The sequence below is a fragment of the Erpetoichthys calabaricus genome, chromosome 4 (assembly GCF_900747795.2).
Source record: "Erpetoichthys calabaricus chromosome 4, fErpCal1.3, whole genome shotgun sequence".
Taxonomy (NCBI): Eukaryota; Metazoa; Chordata; class Cladistia; order Polypteriformes; family Polypteridae; genus Erpetoichthys; species Erpetoichthys calabaricus.
In genome coordinates this window covers 106,283,982-106,302,972 of record NC_041397.2, presented here as the reverse complement: position 1 = coordinate 106,302,972, position 18,991 = coordinate 106,283,982, and the positions used below count along the sequence as shown (strand labels likewise).

Here is an 18,991-nt window from a genome sequence, read left to right as displayed (position 1 = left end):
AGGGTAGAAACAGCATTTTTTAAATATGCATTTTATTAATTTAAGGATTTAACTATAATGAATAAATTTAAATAAGAAATAAGACATTATACATGGCCATACAGTTGTGGCCAAAAGTTTTAAGAATGACACAAGTATTGGTTTTCACAAAGTTTGCTGCTTCTGCCTGCCTGCTGCCATTCCTGAGCAAGCTCTGCACTGATGGTGCCCCGATACCACAGCTGGCACTTGCTGGACGTTCTTTGGCACCCTGAAGCCTTCTTCACAACAATTGAACCTCTCTATTGTAACTCAATCAACATGATAGAGTGATCTCCAGCCTTGTCCTTGTCAACACTCTCACCTGTGTTAATGAGAGGATCACTGAAATGATATCAGCAGGACCTTTTGTGACAGGGCTGAAATGCAGTGGAAATGGGTTTTTTGGAATTAAGTTCATTTTCATGGAAAAGAGGGACTTTGTAATTAATTGCAGTTCATCTGATCACTCTTCATAACATTCTGAAGTATATGCGAATTACCATCATAAAAACTGAGGCAACAAACTTTGTGAAAATGAATATTTGTGTCATATTTGTATATTGGAACATAGGAAGCACATTTGTATATTACATGAGATAATAAAATAATTTTTAATCTTCATTTTAGAGATTTTCATCATCATCCTCATGATTTTCATTTCTGCACATATTCTGATTATTTAAGCCATTTTTACTAATAGGCACATTATTTACCAATGTGGGTATGACACAGATGGAGCTGAAGCTTTTAAGCATTCAGTGTTGTTTGTCCTGATGTTTAATCTGTTTATTAAAGGTCGTTATTAGGATAAGAAAAGGTGAATTAATTGACCTTATTTGTGACCTCTAACTTTTTACAGAAGCACCACCACGACAAAGTGTTAAAACTTGCCACTTGAAACATGAGATAAATATGCCATGATGTGTGTTCTACTTATTTACCAAGATCTGACCAAGTACGGTCAAAAAAACCACAACAGCTGATATACTGGGAGGCAACTTATGAAAGTAGCTGTCTGTGATGTATAGGATATTTTTTAATTATTTTGTTTCATCCCTCTAGGTGAATGGTTAGCTGATTAAAAATTAAAAGAACACTAAAGTATACCAGTAATTCCATAACAGTAAAACAGGTTCAGTTTACCTAAACCCAATTAAACAGCAAAGTATTTTTTAAAGTATTTTAGAGTAAGTGGTGGTACAAATAAAGGCAAGGACCATACTTGTTTGGTGCTTGTTCAGTCGTCAGGCACTGTAGAAAAAGCTGGGTGCTCCTGCAATGCTGGACAGGGAAGGCCAAGCAACACTGCTCAGCAGCTTCTGAAAGGTAAGGCTGTTTTCCTTCATATTTACAATTTTACATCCTCTCTCAGAAGGTGTGGATATGTACTGGCAAATTTACTACATCTATAAGCTGGCAATATTCTTTAAAATTGATCTGGCAAGAGGTGCGTTTTTGCCACCACATTCAAAGTATTTAGTGACAGGTCGGTCTGCTATCAGGCAATCCAACAGAGTAGGCGTATTCTGAAAAACTAAATAATTAACACTGAATCACTTGTTGGTGCCTGCTCTGTCTTGTATTGCAATTGATCATTGCTATCCCATCCCATTGTTATCATCATCTCTTAAAATAAAGTGATACAGATTTAAAGATTGCATGAACTTTGAAACTCACAGCCATTCACTGACCAAAACAATATACTGACTACGAACTGCCTAAAATAATGCAATGACACATTCAATTTAGAACTTTACAGCTCTCAGATGTGAAAAAAAACAAAACAACAAGTAATAAATATTTAAAAATATCATACGTTTTGAACACAGCCCTCCGAGGTTGTGCGGGAGCAGTGAAAAATGTTGTGTAGCCATGCTTTTGCTGGGTAGCGCAAGGTTGGCAAAAACTAAAACAAAGTTTCTCCGCATTATCTTTTCAATTTCATATAATGACATTCCAACTCTTTAAAATGAGGCATCATACTAAGTCATTCAACAGGGCTGCTCATGAAGTACAAGGAACACACACATAGTTTCTTAGGCAATGTTTTCAAAAAAGAAAGAAAGAAGCGCCTTCAGCCAGAAATGGAAATGCTTCTCATGTTTCAGTGACAGGTGAACAGTAAAAGGTGCTCCGCATCTATATTCTGATCGGCATAATATCTTGTGCTTGATTCATTCCTGGTTCAAGATTTTGTATTTATGTACTGCCTGCGCAAAGTACTCCTGACTAAGAAAGCTGAAACTGAAAATATGTACACATTTTCAAAAAAAAAAAAAAAAAAAAATTATAATAATGGATGCACCCAATTTGCTACAAGGAATGGATAGCAAAATGAAAATAGATAATTAAGTACTACAGTAAAAATATAAATTTTAAAATCTTTGTAAAAATGTTAATTTCACACTCCCTGAATGCAGACTGGGAGAACAAAAATAAAAGATCAGCTAATAAAACTATGAGATCAATTACAGGGAAAATGACTCAGGGTATACTCACACTAGCCATGTCTGTTCCATACCGGGCCCGAGGATGATTGCCCCCGCCTCCCTACTCCCCCCGCTGGCCTGAACTCACACTGCTCTTTAACTTTCTGCGCCCAGGCATGCTTTCTTCATCACCATGTGACAAGATCCGAACATGGAGTGACAGCATGCATGTCAAAATGATTTTCCTTATTTTGTGTTTTTTGGAGTTATGTAGGGCAGGCTAACGCTCTACCCTATTACAGACTGAGTGTACAGTGCAGCATTTTGCTACATATGAGAAGATTTTTAGGGAGGAATGTGCAGCTTTTCATGCTAACTACAATTCACGATTCACGAAATGGTATTAAATGAAATGAGAATTGCACTATCTACATAGTAATAAGACTTGTCACATCATTGAAATCATGTCTGTGTTCCGTGCTCCGCCACATTTAGTGATCACACTGTTCTCGATCCTACTGAACCGTGTCCAGGCCCACTTCTTCCAAATGGGCCAGGGCACAGTACGGTTGGCCCAGCACAGAACAATCACACTAGTCAAACGAAGTAAACTTTGGGGGGTTACATGCCCATGTTCGGGCAGGGAACAAATTGCTAGATTGAGTACACCCTCACTGATTATGAAAGAGTTCATGACAAACTGTAGATTCTAATTTGGACCCATGGCAGTATGGTAGTTTGAGTAAGTGAGCCTTTTTCATATATGACCTCTGATTGAACATAGTATACATTTTACACATTGCATCGTTGTTGCCTTTACGAATCTGATACGTCTAGGCATGGAATAAAGTATCAAAATATTTAAAAATTCAGAGAAACAACAGTGAAATGCTAACTGTAGTACCATATGAAAATATTACACTACAGTTATGGACCTCACTATTTGTCTTAAGATAATGCTGAAAACCTGAAAGGGGGAAGATGACCACAATGGCTAGGCCCAATGAATTCTAAGTTTGCTGGTTTCTAAAGTTAACTGATTGAGAAGTTTACTTTTTCCAGCAATACTGTTTACCAAAATATTCTTCTCCTCTACAAAGAGCCTGGAGCTTCTGTTAGTGTGATTTGTTAAATTTTAGCCGAAGTTTATAAATCATCTAATGACTGCTAATTAAAATTGTATTGTATGCGTACATACAAAAATGAATAGGTTTGGTGAACACTTTGTAATTACCTAGATTTCTATACTGCTCAAAAAAATTAAAGGAGCACTTTTTAATCAGAATATAGTATCAAGTCAGTGAAACTTCTGGGATATTGATCTTTTCAGTTAAGTAGCAGAGGGGGTTGTTAATCAGTTTCAGCTGCTTTGGTTTTAATGAAATTAACAACAGGTACACTAGAGGGGCAACAATGAGATAACCCCCAAAACAAGAATGGTTTAACAGGTGGAGGCCACTGACATTTTTCCCTAATTTTTTTCACTAGTTTTGCTTTTGGCTACAGCCAGTGTCACTACTGGTAGCATGAGGTGATACCTGGACCATACAGAGGTTGCACAGGTAGTCCAACTTCTCCAGGATGGCACATCAATATGTGCCATTGCCAGAAGGTTTGCTGCATCTCCCAGCACAGTCTCAAGGGAGATTCCAGGAGACAGGCAGTAACTCTAGGAGGGCTGGACAGGGTCGTATAAGGTCCTTAACTCAGCAGCAGGACTGATATCTGCTCCTATGGGCAAGGATGAACAGGATGAGCACTGCCAAAGCCCTACAAAATTACCTCCAGCAGGCCACTGGCGTTAATGTCTCTGACCAAACAAAGAGAAACAGACTTGAGGGTGGCCTGAGGGCCCGACGTCCTTTAGTGGGCCCTGTGCTCACTGCCCAGCACCGTGGAGCTCAATTGGCATTTGCCATAGAATACCAGAATTGGCAAGTCTACCACTGGCACCCTGTGCACATGTGACAAATGTGAATGGGTCAGGAGAAGCCATGGAGAACAATAGGCTGCCTGTAACATTGTTCAGCATGACCGATTTGGTGGTGGGTCAGTGATGGTCTGGGAAGGCATATCCATGGAGGGACGCACAGAACTCTACAGGCTAGACAACGCCACCTTGACTGCATTAGGTATCAGGAGGAAATCTGTGGATCCATTGTCAGATCCTAAGCTGGTACAGTTGGTCCTGGGTTCCTCCTGGTGCACAACAATGCCCAGCCTCATGTGGCAAGAGTATGCAGGCAGTTCCTGGAGGATGAAGGAATTGATACCATTGACTGGCCCCCACGCTGGCCTGACCTAAATCCAATAGAAAATCTCTGGGACATTATGTTTAGGTCCATCTGAAACTGCCAAGTTGCACCTCAGACTGTTCAGGAGCTCAGTGATGCCCTGGTCCAGATCTGGGAGGAGATCCCCCAGGACACTATCTGTCGTATCATAAGGAGCATGCCCCGATATTGTCAGGTATGCATACAAGCATGTGGGGGCCATACAAACTACTGAGTACGATTTTGAATTGCTTCAATGAAATTTCGGCAAAATGGACTAGCCTGCTGCATCATTTTTTCACTTTGATTTTCAGGGTATCTTTGAATTTAGCCTTCTGTAGGTTAATAATGTTCATTTCCATCAAATGATGTGGCATTCTTTCATTCCTAACACATTACCCAGTACATATCAGTATAGATATCCAGCATGATTTTTTTTCCATTGAGATCTAATATGTTTTCAAAGTGTTCCTTTAATTTGTTTGAGCAGTTTATATTAATTACTCAAAAATATAGCCTGGTCTTCAACTAAATCACAGAAATAGATAAACACAATCTGATTAAGTTAATATCATATAGACATTTGCACTTTGTATTGTCAGTACTGAAGATATTGTATAACCTCACAGTCCAGGCTGGAAAATCTATGTGAACCCTTATATTAACTTGGAGAACCTTCTTAAGCAGCCACAACCTCCACCAAATACTCATCAAATTTGCACAAAAGTTAGGAGGACCTTACAAAACTGTTTTGACTCAATGATATTTCTGCCATTCATTTCATGAATAGTTATCTTTAGATCACACCACACTATCTCATTTGGACTATGGTCTGGGTTGGAGATCAAGGAACACAACATTTTCTTCCCAATTAGCTCTTCTTTTATTAATTTACTCTGGTGCTTTGATTCATGGCCTTGTTGCTTCACCCATCTTCTTTTAAGCATTCTTCTCTAAAATGCCTTGATACAATTTGGCACTCACTGTTCTGTCTCTGATAGTAAGCTGTAGAGGTCGTGAAGTAGCAAAGCAGCACAAATCAATGATGCTGCCTTCATCACGCTTCATGTTTGGGTTAAAATTTGGAGTTGACGTTCAGTGCTTTTTTCCTAAAATAAAGCATTGCATGTTTCTACAAAATACTTCAACTTTTGCTTCTACTCACAGAACAGTATTCCACAAACAATGCAGAACATCTCATCTCAGACCCTGTCAGTAACCAAACTTTGTGTACCTTTTTATAGGGCAGGCCTCCTCCAACACACAAGTCCAATCTAATATAATGGATTGAAGCACCTAACTCTCACACGCTTTTGGGGCAGTAATTTGCCAGAAACTTAGAACAGAACAGTACACACATAATTACTCTCCAAAGAGCAAAATAAAGTAGCAACATTTTAAAAGGTTTTAGTGCTTTCTTTATTTGTAGATACTGATGGTTTTTACAGGGAGAAAAATTCAAATATTCCATGTTTTTTTTCTGTTCTGGTAAAAAAGTGCCTTGCCACACCAGCCCTGACTGCCACAAGTGTACTGTAAACATTACACAGCTGCTGTCCTACAGTGGCAACAGTGCCCACAGAGAGCAAAGTATTTCACTGATAAACATTTTTTTAATACAGTTAACTGTAGAGTGAGGCTTTACAAACTGGTAAATCTGCATTTATTGAGATAAGTAGTAGAGTAAACAGTATAAAAATAAAAATATCCTACACACAAAGCCTTCTAACTATTTAAGTACTAATAAGGGACCATGCAAATGTATGGCATTGTGACTCACACTCTTAAAATTTAACAAACCTCTTATTATTTCCATTCATCCATCTTCCTAACCCACTTATCCATGGCAGGATCACAGGGCAGGTAGTGCCTATCCCCAGCAATTATAGGGCTCAAGTCAGGAACAACACCTAGACAGGGTACCACCCCATAACTGGACGAACATACCCACACACACTTACTCGAGCCAATTTATCAATGCCAATTCACCTAACCTGCAAGGCTATGGACTGTGGGTGAAAACTGGAGCACCCAGAGGAAACCTATGCGAACATGAGGAGGATATGCTAACGTCACACAGAGAACACCAGGGATGCGAACACTGGTTTCCTTAATGCAAGTTAACAGTGCACTGACCAACCATGCCACGCACCTCTTGTTATTAATGATACTTAATATTTTAAAAACAATAACCTGAAGAGCAGAATTACTCAAAGATGGCTGATGAGATGAGATGCAACCATTCTTATTAAAAGGTAATACTAAAGCCTTACTATGTTCATATGTTACAAATAGTGCTGACTGGCAAAATTTGCCAAAATGTTTTTCGCAGTGAATATGCTGTTGACATTGTTTGTTGAATATTTTCCTGTAAATCTGCTGTGCGGCAGGCTTAGATAAACATTTTTTTCCTGGCACCCCATGATGCTTTGTGAGGCCAGCCATGTGTAAAGCTTTCATTCATACAGACTATAAAATCTTTGCCAACATGCTTCGGACATGCGTGGTATCATGACATAACCCTACATGCATTAAAAAAAAAATAATAAAAAAAACTAGCAGTATTTTCATTTGAGGGGTAAATTAGCTGACAATGAGAGAATATTACGAGTACTGCCACCTGATATATAACACTGATCCCAAAGCTTGGGGCAGCACAAACAGGTGTGGTTAATTTGCATGCATAATTAGCCATGTGCTGAACTATGTTCTAAAACAAGCCTTAAAAGGAGACCATCCCCCCCTCTTCTTCCCTGAGGAAGAAAATACATACAGGCCTGTAAAATAAGAATAACGACGAAAAGATTTATTACAGTTTACAAAGTGTTTCTATCTTCATGGAGGAAAAAACTGAAAAGCATGTGCACAGAGATTGGAAACAAAAAAGGACGTTACCCTTGCAGCAACAGCCGCAACTTCAAATAATGGAATGTGTCAGTCTCATGCCACTGCTTTGTTGCTTGGTTAATGTGTGCTGGAATTCTGTATGTGCAATGATAATTTTTTATTAAACGTATTGCAAGTTTGTGTCTATTTGTTGTATTTCATTTGTGGTTATTGTTTGGTCTGTGTCTTTTGTTATTTGAGGCACAGTTTCACACTTTTGTCACACAGCTCACTCAGATCACATTTTTGCCATCATTAATCAGTCTAGCTTAGTTGGCAGATACTTCCCTATCCCTCAGGGACAATTAAATCAGCACTGCACCATTATAACCCACTCAAAACTAGTTCAGTTCCTACTTTTCCTTTGACTTCAATGCCTTTCGCAAAGTTCCAGAACATGTAAGTGATTTCGCCAAACTTATGGCAAACAGAACTCCATGGTGTTCATTCACCACTAGTTACAAACTGAGACATTGTAAAAGCACAAATGTTGCACTGACAGAGCTAGAAATCATGATGTTCTAACATATACTGATTTGTTTATACATTTAAAATGCACATTTTTTAAATTTTAACTTCTGTGCACTACAACATATTACCCTAAATTTCCGCAGTTTCATAGTTAAAGACTACACTATACTGTATATATTAATGATAGAATGAAATATATACCTTCTTATAAATTACATTATGAAACACTATTTTCTGTTCTTACATATAAATGAGAAATCCACAGTTGTCCAGGGAGATTTATGCAGAAACAAGTACCTGAATTTACTTCTTGCTCTTTGTTGTCAATGGCAAGAGGATTATCATGAAGTTTCAGGTAGATTTCGATGGCACACTTCGCAGCTTTGAAATAAAACGTATGTCTCCTCAGTGCATCCTCCAACTTCAAAAGGTCTACATATGCACGCAGTGTCATTTTGCGCATGCAGTATGTGTGAAAATCAAACTGGTCATCTGTAATTTCTAAAAAATGCTGCAAAGAAAAAAATACATCTTAACTGCATGTTGCCAAAATACCTCTACATTTTGACTATATTACATATATGTGGTGGTCATCATTGTTAATTTGACAAGACAGAAATATACAGAACTAGCTCACTGTTTCAAGTAGATACTTATATAGCTCTATGTTAAAATGGTGACTGTATTTATTTAGTCTGTGGTTGAATTGATAAGTGTGACTGAAAAATATACACTTCACAAAATAAAGTTCTATTTCTTAAATATATTAGAGACAAAAACTTAAAATATTATTTTTCCATGTCATAGTATTTTATTTCTGCCAACAACTTAAGCATCTTCAGATATTTTAAGTAAAGCATACAAACAAATCCCTTATTATTGTAAATCTAGTTGTTACTTTGCTATCTTTATCAATAATATCCATTTACAAAGCTTGCCAAATAAAAAGCGGAGTCAGGAACATGGCTGAAGTGTGATTAAGGCCTCTAAAAGATCCACCAAATTGGACTAGGACCTTCACTGATCTGCTGGAAATAGCCTTACCTCAAACCAGGCAGCCCCAACTAGGGAATCCATTCCCGGGAATGAAACTGCTGGAATTCCCAGGTGAACGGGAATGGCCAAGCTCGCATATGTAGTGTGTAAAAGTATAAAAATCGATCAAGAAATAACAGAGTTATAGTTGAAAATAATTAAGTGTAGTGTGTTGCTGATTAATTCAGTCAACAACAGACCAGCAGCAGTCAGTCTCCCGGCTCCCACCAAGACTGAGCACAGTGGACTGGGAGGAGTCTGCACTCTGCAGCTCACGAATGCTGGGATGGGGCAGAGTTCATTGACGTCTGTGCTGTTGACAGCTTTGAACAGCAACTTGAAATTGCAATGCGTCAGTCTGTTACATCCGCATTCTGTGCCAAGAAACTTGCCATCACAGAATGATGACAAGAAACTGGATGCATCAGTAAAAGCTGAAATGGTAGTGTTTCAGAGCTACGGCAAGCACAGGCATTGTTTAGAACAAGTGTATCAGTATCTGATGACTGTGCCGTCTACTTCAGTGGAGGCAGAGCGTGCTTTCTCAGCGGCTGGCGTACTCTGCACGAAGGTGCGCTCTCGTCAGGACGACCGCACGCTGGGCACGTTGTGCTTTCTACGCAACTAACTAGATACATGTACTTATATGACAGCATGAACTGCTTGTAGATAAGGTTAGTCTTTTATTGGTGTCAACATATTGCAGTAGTTTTATTAAAAATAAGTGTTGGTCGTTCTAAAACCGTTCACATGTGAGATGCCCATGCACTATGTCACCCCCGGGAGCCCGGGATTCCCGGGAATGACATTCGGGATTCCAGAATTCCCGGGAATGGATTTCCTAGCCCCAACAATTACTACTAGTAGGCTTCAGCTTGACTAGGCCCGACAAATGGGGAAATGCACTTCAACATATACTCACTGTTCCAAAACTTCACACAAGAGGAAAAAACCCAGCAAATGTCTAACTTATGATCTAAAGGTAACAAGAATCCTTTATAACATTTTTTCTGTATACTTTATGTAGAAAATACACCATAAATTCTAGTTACCATATATACACTAGTCAAATGTTTAATTTTTCTACTTTTTTCATATGCATAATCCTAAAATAAAACTTCATCATATTCTTTTAACTCAAAGTTGTACATAAGATTTTTCAGAGGTATTTTGTTTATGTCTAAATTTTGTTACAATTTAGAAATGTAATTTAAGTGTTTCTGCACAACTTGGTTTTTTAATAACCTGCCAACTTCCTGGTTGAGATTTCTTTGTAAGATAAGGTGAATGGCTCCAAAATTTCAAAGCCTTTATAGATTTCTGCGTTTTCTTATAGAATATATTTCTGTTATTCCTATATTCCTGAACATTTTGCTAAATGTTAAAATAAATTAAGAATAGCATAATAATACAAGATTAGGTCAGATTAAAAAAAAAATCAATAAAAAATAAAATGCAAATAGATTTATTAACCTTTGCCTTGCTCAACTAATTGGTAATTGGTGCTTTAAAAAACTGCAACATCATTCAACAAAAACAAAAAAAAATGTATTTCCAACTTCCCCATCTCAAGGACATGCTTATAGCTTTTTAAGGAAAAGACTATATTTTGAAGTAGGCCTTAGATAGAAACAAAGTCTGCCTGGTCTAGACAAAGTCAAACAGCATGTATGGGCAAAAAGTTTTTATACTTGTGTTCTTTCACTTTTATCACCCTAGGCCTTAAATTCCATGCATAACTGATATAAGCACTCATATCGACAATGTTTCCGGACTATCATTTTGGGGATATACAATATGTGGAAAAAAATGTTTGTTTACTGATAAAAGTTCTAAAATCCTAATTGTTTTAACCTTGTTAATAGGTACACCATTCTATAATTTATCCCACGGAATCAAATTGTCCAAATATGAATTAGAAGGAGGTCTGATGAGATCACCATCAAGAGTGACTGAAGTTTGCAATTTGCAGGAGTTCATTTTTGTTGCAGTTTAATTTTAAAGAGTTCTGCTCTATACAGGTTTTAATTTCACTGAGGCAAGTTGTGAGCTGAGAAAGCTCTGATGAAGTTTTGCTTTCAACATTGCACAAAAATGATACCCCTGTCCAAAGCTACGAATAATATGGTCGAGGGAAAGCATACAGATATAGAAGAGCAGAGGGCCAAGGGACAGAGCCCTGAGGAACTCTATATGTGACTGGCTCTGAGCTGGATCTGCTGTTGTCAAGTCTAACAAACTCTTGCCTATCAGTCAGATAGGACTTAAACAACTGGAGGGCAGTGACAGAGACACCCAGAATGTTCTCCATTCTGGACAGTAGAATGTTATGTCTAACGTTGTCAAATGTTGCAAAATGAATATGACTGTTTGTCCAGAGTCTGCTGTCATAAGCAAATCATTAGTTACCTGAAGCAGAGCAGTATCATAGTTATGCTGTGCTTTGAAACAAAACTGAAAGGATTCCATCAATTCATTAGACATTAAGAATTGGTGAGTTGGGAGACTACAATACGCTCAAGAACTTTTGACAGAAAAGGTATGTGAGAAATAGGCCGAAAATTGTCAAGATTATCAGCATCAAGACAAGGGATATATTTATTATTGTTATAACAGTTGGGATTGTGGCATAAAGGCAGAATTTAAGAAGAGTGGTGGAGATGGTGTCCAGTGCACAAGTAGTCCGCCTCATCTTACAAAGCAGGTCATTAACAAATGCAGATGTGACTTGGAAGCATGGAGTGGAGTGGAGGGATGGAGTGAGAAGACAATGAAAAATATAAACAGATGATGGATTTAGGTTAGTTGAATTATTTAGATCTTTAATCTTATTACAGAAAAAGTGGAAGAATTGTTGGCAGACTTCAGTAGAGGAGGTAATTGGGCCAGATGCAAATTGTAGTAGTTTATTAAACACAGAGAACAAAACATTTGGGTTATCATGGCCACTTTCTATTCTATTCTGCCATAATGTGTGGTCATGGTCAGAGAAAGCGTGGATATATGCACATTGAGGCTAGTCTTACGGGACATTCTCTCAAGGCATCAGCAAGCTGCTTTCATGGACCGTAATTCAGAATTGTACCATGGAGATGAATGCTTAAAATAAATCTCCCTAAGCTTTAAAGGAGCTATTTTATTTAGTGCTGAATGAAGGGCTGAATTAAAATAATCAACAAGACTATCTAGTGTTGATTGAATCTGGGTAGACAGAAAAATATCAGAAATGGAACTGGCAAAGATAAAGGGACAGATATTTTTAAGGTTTCTGAAAGAAATTTGACGTTTACAGGTAAGAGGAGGGAGACGTAATGAGACAGTGAAAAGTCCTGCTTTATGATCAGAGTCCAAAATCACTGCTATAAGTGTTGCCAACAGATAAGCTAGATGTCAAAACAATTGTAATGACTCCTCCTCCTTGTCTTGAGCTAAAAGACTCTGAGAAGTAAACGTATCCGGGTGGTGTTGCTTCTGTGAGAGATGTAAATTCATTCGGTTTTGACAAGGTTTCTATTAAGCATATCAAGGTTGGAATCTATAATGAATTATGAAATCACCAATGCTTTACCATTAAAGATCTTAAATTAAACAATGCAATATTAGCTGATGAGAGGTTTGTTGTGCACAGATCCATAGCCAGTGGTTATTTTAGCATATTGAGAACTTAGCAAACACTGACACTCTTATTCCAAAGCCATGAGTAGGATGGCATATGCCTGAACAGATGCTGTCAGTGAATTTTTCATTCACAGCCCTGTGCTGGCAATGATCAGAACCATGATGTAAATATTTCCGGTGTTGCACAATGCCAGTGTCTTTTAGAATATTCTAGCCTAACTACATACTTTAAAGAAACTGTTTATTTTAACATAGATTAGAGCAATACTTATCTGACAGTAGCAGAGAAGCAGTGCAGCACCACAGAGAAAATGAGACAGGTGGGGTGGCACAGATGAGCAACAACAGCAAAGCAGCAAAAAAAAAAAAAAAAAAATCCAGAACATGTAGGAGATATTACAAGATGCACATGACAGGTAGCTACCAGAATTCAGAGGATCCAACATACAACCATATACATATAACATTGGGTATTACAGGTGTCATCGCCCCAGAGCTGCAAGCCAGGTGGCTGCAAACAACAGATCACTTTTCTGTCATTCCCAGTCGAACCACATATAGAAGGAATTGAGAGTAAGCCAGCATAATCAAGGAGACAGAGCATCCCCAGCTCCTATATCTCCAGGGTGCCAGAAAAAAAAGAAAAAAGTTTGTAGATCGCGCTTCAGGCAGTCTCGTCCAGTGAACCACAGAAACATTCAGTTGTCAATATGGCTGCGAACCCAGTCAAGGCAAAGTCCACTAAAACAGATCCAAAATTAATACAATTTGAGTCGATTGCATCCATGAACTATATATTCAATAAAAGAAATGAAGAAGTGCAAAAAGTGGAAAGTTAATGTGAATTTTAACAAAAAGTGTTAAAAGGGAGGAGCGGCAGCAACACGTGTGCGCCAACATCCCTTCAACTGTTATAATCTAACTTTTGGACAAAAGTGACCATAGCAGAGGGTTAAAAAAACTTCTTGAGGGCATACTAATTCTAAAGATGGACGAAAACTCACTATCAGGGGTAAGAGAAAGACAGATGGGTATTGTAGGTATTAAAATGGAATGTTTTTGTAGTACTTAACAGTACCACAGTCCACAGCATACACTGTGAATGCAAGACACAGGTCTTTTCAAAATTCTAAAAATCAATAAAAACCTTATCTATATTAAGGCACTAAAACCAAATGATCTGCCCGGAAATGTAAGGGATTGCTGAAAATTTTAATTCAGACTGAAGATCCACTACTATAGAGCAGCACACCATTATTTGAGCTGCTGTGTCAAAAAATATTACAGCTTTTGGCATTATGTCCTAGCAATCAGAGATAAAAACAACAATTGAGATTTTTAAAATAGATGAACAAATCACCAAAAAAAAACAGGATGGTAAAGTAATGATGCCTTGAAATTGGGTTGCAGCTTTATATATAATGTGTGCAGTAGGCACATTTGTCCCTTCATAATATGTTTGTAATATGATTTGAAAACAATTACCTTTTATGTTATAATATAGGCAACCAGATCCGCAACAGTAGCATTGACTTTGGCCAATTCATTGGTCAATGCAAAAGCAAAAAGAAAAAATCCACTAGGACTGCACAAGCTAATAACAAGCATAAACAATATTGCTTAATATGGCAGTACACCTAAACAAAAAGGCAAGCACTACATTATATTCTATCAGTGAGTCCTGAAAGTTAATTTTAAGCCTGCACTTACAAATCAAAATATTACTTTTTAGCATCAAAGTCCTAGAACTGCTATTGACACAATAACACCCAGGATTGAACATGAAACAATAAATACATTAATTAGAATAACATAAATACAATAGATAGAAAAAACAGAAACCCAACGCACATCATTGGCAACTAGACAACCTCTTTTCTAACAGAGGCCTCAGAAAGTTTTTTAAATTATACCTCTACTACATGTATGTGGGGGATGGACTAAGTTAAGAAAGCTGATAGATCATATTTGGGTCTTGTGTATACTGATACTGTGTCACAAAAAAACTATATTAGCCATGTAAAGAGACAATTTCCAACAGTGGAAGGAATCTAACATAGTTTTCTTATAGAGTTTTAACCTTTTAGCCTAATATTCTGAACAGCACTCACGTCCCTGGTGTTCCCTGCCTGGAGTTTGCATGTTTTCCTGGTGGGTTTCCACAGCATGCTCCAGTTTCCTTCCAAAGACATGAAGGCTTGGGGATTTGGTGACACTAAAATGACATTAGTGTGTGTGTGTGTGTGCTTGTATTCACCTTGCGATGAGCTGATGCCCCGTCCAGAGATTGTTTCTGTCATGTGACCGATGCTTTCTGGAATAGGTGCATCCCTGGATTGATGGATATAATCATTAAACATCCTTTTCAGAGATATTGTGGCAAGGTGTTATCGGAATCCATATTACTAACCGAGAATGGTAAACCGGAAGGCACAGACGCAGGTACACGGCGATGGACCCAGGAGACATAGTGCGCAGGCGCCTACAGCGCTCGTCTCATAAACCGCAAGCGAAGTCTGATCCACCGCGGACGAAGGAGTCACGGCTCAAACACGAAAGAGCTCAACTAACGTAAATATGACATGAAGCAACAACGCGCCCATAGCTAACGACTAACGACACAGCCACACAGAAAAGAGGATTCTGCACTGCACACCAGAGTCAAACGGAAGACACTACGGAGTCCGCAAAGGTCCACAAAGATAGTACGGAAGGCGCGAGAAAGTACGAAAGGCGCAGGCGCCTACAACGCGCTTCTGAACTAAACGTCCACACTACACAGCATGGTCCGGGTAATAAGAATAAACAAACTCTCCATATTAAACGTACGGCATCCTCACACGTCCAAACCATATAGCATATGTGAATCACATTACAGTGATGCATTATTAACAGTTAAGAAACCTTAATACTAAACAAGGTTTATGCAACGGTACACGTTTAGTCATCAACACCATGACAGACAATGTTATTGAAGCAAAAGTACTTACAGGATCACATTCTAACAATACTGTTTTGATTCCTAGAGTTCACCTTATAAGTTCTGACCTGGAATTACCTTTTACACTTAAACGAAGCCAATTTCCCATTAAACCTGCATTTGCCATGACAATCAACAAATCCCAAGGACAAACCATGGACAGAGTTGGCATATACCTCTCTGAGCCTGCATTTGGACATGGACAACTTTATGTAGCCTTCTCAAGAGTTCGGCGTTCATCTGACATTAAAGTTAAAGTTATAGATACTCCATACCAAGGAAAACTCATTCAAGGACAACACACCATCTTTACTACAAATGTTGTGTATAAAGAAATATTCCAATAAATCTTTCTAATGTGCCATGCTATGGGTTCTTTACCTCCTTTGTTTGTCATCTACACCTTTACACTCCAATATATCTCACACATACATCAATGTATTTCGGGTTACCCAACACCAGGGGTTGGCGAGCGAAGCCCCCTAGTGTAATGGATGTTTCAGGTAATTCACAACACAGCGAAGCCGAACATTATCTCATAATGATGATATATTGCACTGCCACCTGGTGGAATCTTCCAGATTTACATAAAGTATGCATGCAAGTATAAACAATACAATGCTTACATAGCAATAGCATCCCCTGGAGCATGTGTCACGTCGCATGAAGTATAAACCCGACCTAAGATTTAGGAAAAGTTTAAAAGTAGTAGTAAGCATACCATATTTGGTACTTTGGTCTCATTCAATACTCATCAAGTACTTACCCTTTCTATCTCATGGCACTTCTTCAGAGCTTCACCATATTTTCCAAGTCTCTGAAAGGCTGCAGCACATTCTGTTTGAAACCACATACACTGCATTTCATTAAGGTTCTCCACTGAAGAAGCTCCTTCCTAAAAATAAATATAGAACAGACATCCTAAATGCTGATAAAGAACAAAACTAATTCTAATAAAAAAAAGTTCTTCACCCATAAGGTACCCTCAGTTCATTTGGATAATTATAGTAGAATAATTCTTATTCTTTACAAAGTAATCATAGGTGGTGTGTCACACTCTATATACAGAGTAACACTAGCTGTTTGGTCAAAGCTATTACTATGACCCTCTTTGGTAGCTGAATATTGTTTAGCAAAAAGCAGCAGGAAAACAGCAAAAAAAAAAAAATCTTTGGTTGGTAGTCACAACAGAGCCACAGGTGAAAATTGCCTCCTATAAAAAAAGTAAGCCTACTCAGAGATATGACAAGACATGACCATAAGGCTCCAAACCCTTAAACCAGCAAGGATGCAATCACAGCTATAAAGCTTTTGACAAGAAGGATAACAATTTCTGTTAGGTGTTCAAAGTCCCCAATGCCTCTCATGTCACACAAAACCTTTACTGAATTTAAAAGCTCTCAGAAGAAAGAGACTGCAGGAAAGTTAAGAGTAAACCATCTAAGAGTACCTGTTGTATCGTAATCCTTGAACAGAAGCCATCAGGAAGTACATATAAAATACAATCATGCACCCTGTACTTTGGTTTCTGCCATAAGGCTGCTTTCTGCCTTGGGTATTGCCATTTCTCAATCTATGAATGCGCACCTTCTCTTTATTCATGCATACTTCAATCCCACTTTTTTCAGTGCTATGCGAATGTTCACATATGTATGTGTGCAAACACACTTATATGCATCTACATGCAAACTTAAAGTCTTTAGAAAATTGGATGTGTGGGTGTAAATTGACAGAAATGACCGAAAGGCATATGAATGAGGTAACTGAGAGTAAATATGCATTTGTGGATAAGGTGCACATCATATTTCTTTAAATTTAGTTAAATTTGCATCCTTAATCAGGGTTGTAAACCATGGCGTTTCTTTAGCATGACTGAAAAACACTAAAATTTAATTCTGATTTATACTTCTGTGTCAAACACACTGTAGGCTACGCTGTCAAAATGTAGTTTATACTTATGCGTTACGCTGCATTATAGACATATGCCTGAATGCTAGATATCAATGTTTATAGTACGCAAGAAAAGTGAAAAATCAATTTCCTTGTGCTTCACATATGGTGCCAGCCAAGAGAGAAAAACATAAACAGCAAACAGTTTTGCCCCTTAGTATCACTGTTCCACTTGCTACAAATATTCTTCAGTTGGCAAATGTATCTGTCCTTCACATTTTCCATACATATGTTGTTAAACAGATGTTAGCCAATATTCCGTGCCTTGAATTAGCCTCCATCCGATTGTCTTTGGAGTTTACGGATGAGGTATGATATTAATGTGTATATTTTCTAACTTCTTTAACAATCTTTCTTGATCTGCTCTATATTTGTTTCAGAATAGAGGTTGGAAAACGGAAACGTGTTTTAGGAAATACATAGTTGCTAACTCATCAATCAGAGCCGTAAATGTCTGTATAAAGTTCACGGTGAGGCAACATGTAGTTACATTTCTAAGAAGGTGCACATCAGGCTACGCCACAGCTACAGTGCAGGCTTGATGAAGAAGTTTAAATCAGAATTTACAGGCAGTTTAGGTAAAACTTTTGCTACACCAATTAAGTGGTGAGGAAATAGCATTAACCATATTATTTTATTCTGGTGAATCCACTTACAGTATTCCTTAATGCTAATGTACACTTATGCAGTTTTGTGTGAAAGAACTAGTCAATAAATAAATATAAACAAGATTTGCTGTTCATCTTATGTAAAACTGTCATAAAGGCACTAAAAGGGCAACTCAGAAACCAGGGAAAACAAATCATGTTTAAGGGAATGCAAACTCTAATTTCCTAACGAATGCAGATGAAGCCTCTCTTCAGCAATTCAGCAGTGTTTGGTATGCCACACTTCACAGTACATATCATTAAAAAAATGATTAAATGCATTGTTTCTAAATGATACTTGTGCTGAAATTCAGGAACTGCTTAAACTGCAAGTTTTAACCTGCCATAATAGGAGTATTCAGAGGCAGTCAATGATTAGCTAATGACCAGCCCACAACTCAAAACCTCCTTCTCTGCCATCAGCTTAAATTTATTAAGGTGGTAAGTGCAAGGGGTGACACAATGTGAAGAGAGTGCCACTATATCTGGAAAAAAAAGTTTAGTCTTATGTTATCTATATTATTATTAAAGTTATATTTCTTTGTACTGTATGTATTGCATAATGTTTCTGTTTAAGTTTTGACTTTGTTTTGTGTTCATGATGCGTGTTTTTTAGTTCTAGTAAATGCCTTATTACTGCCTAAATAGGTGGGTTCTTAAGAGGGAATTTTCTCAATAAGA

General features: G+C 37.9%; 1 protein-coding gene across 1 annotated transcript in view; it reads right to left on the bottom strand.

Moving 5' to 3' along the window:
- The window catches only part of LOC114650173 (N-alpha-acetyltransferase 16, NatA auxiliary subunit-like), a 130,646-nt gene that overhangs the window by 27,295 nt on the left and 84,360 nt on the right, over positions 1-18,991 (bottom strand). The window contains exons 13-14 of the mRNA XM_051925770.1: positions 16,480-16,608; positions 8,378-8,591 (exon numbers count right to left, since the gene is read on the bottom strand). Coding sequence (XP_051781730.1) covers positions 8,378-8,591; positions 16,480-16,608 — 343 coding nt within the window. The remainder of the gene's footprint in view (positions 1-8,377; positions 8,592-16,479; positions 16,609-18,991) is intronic.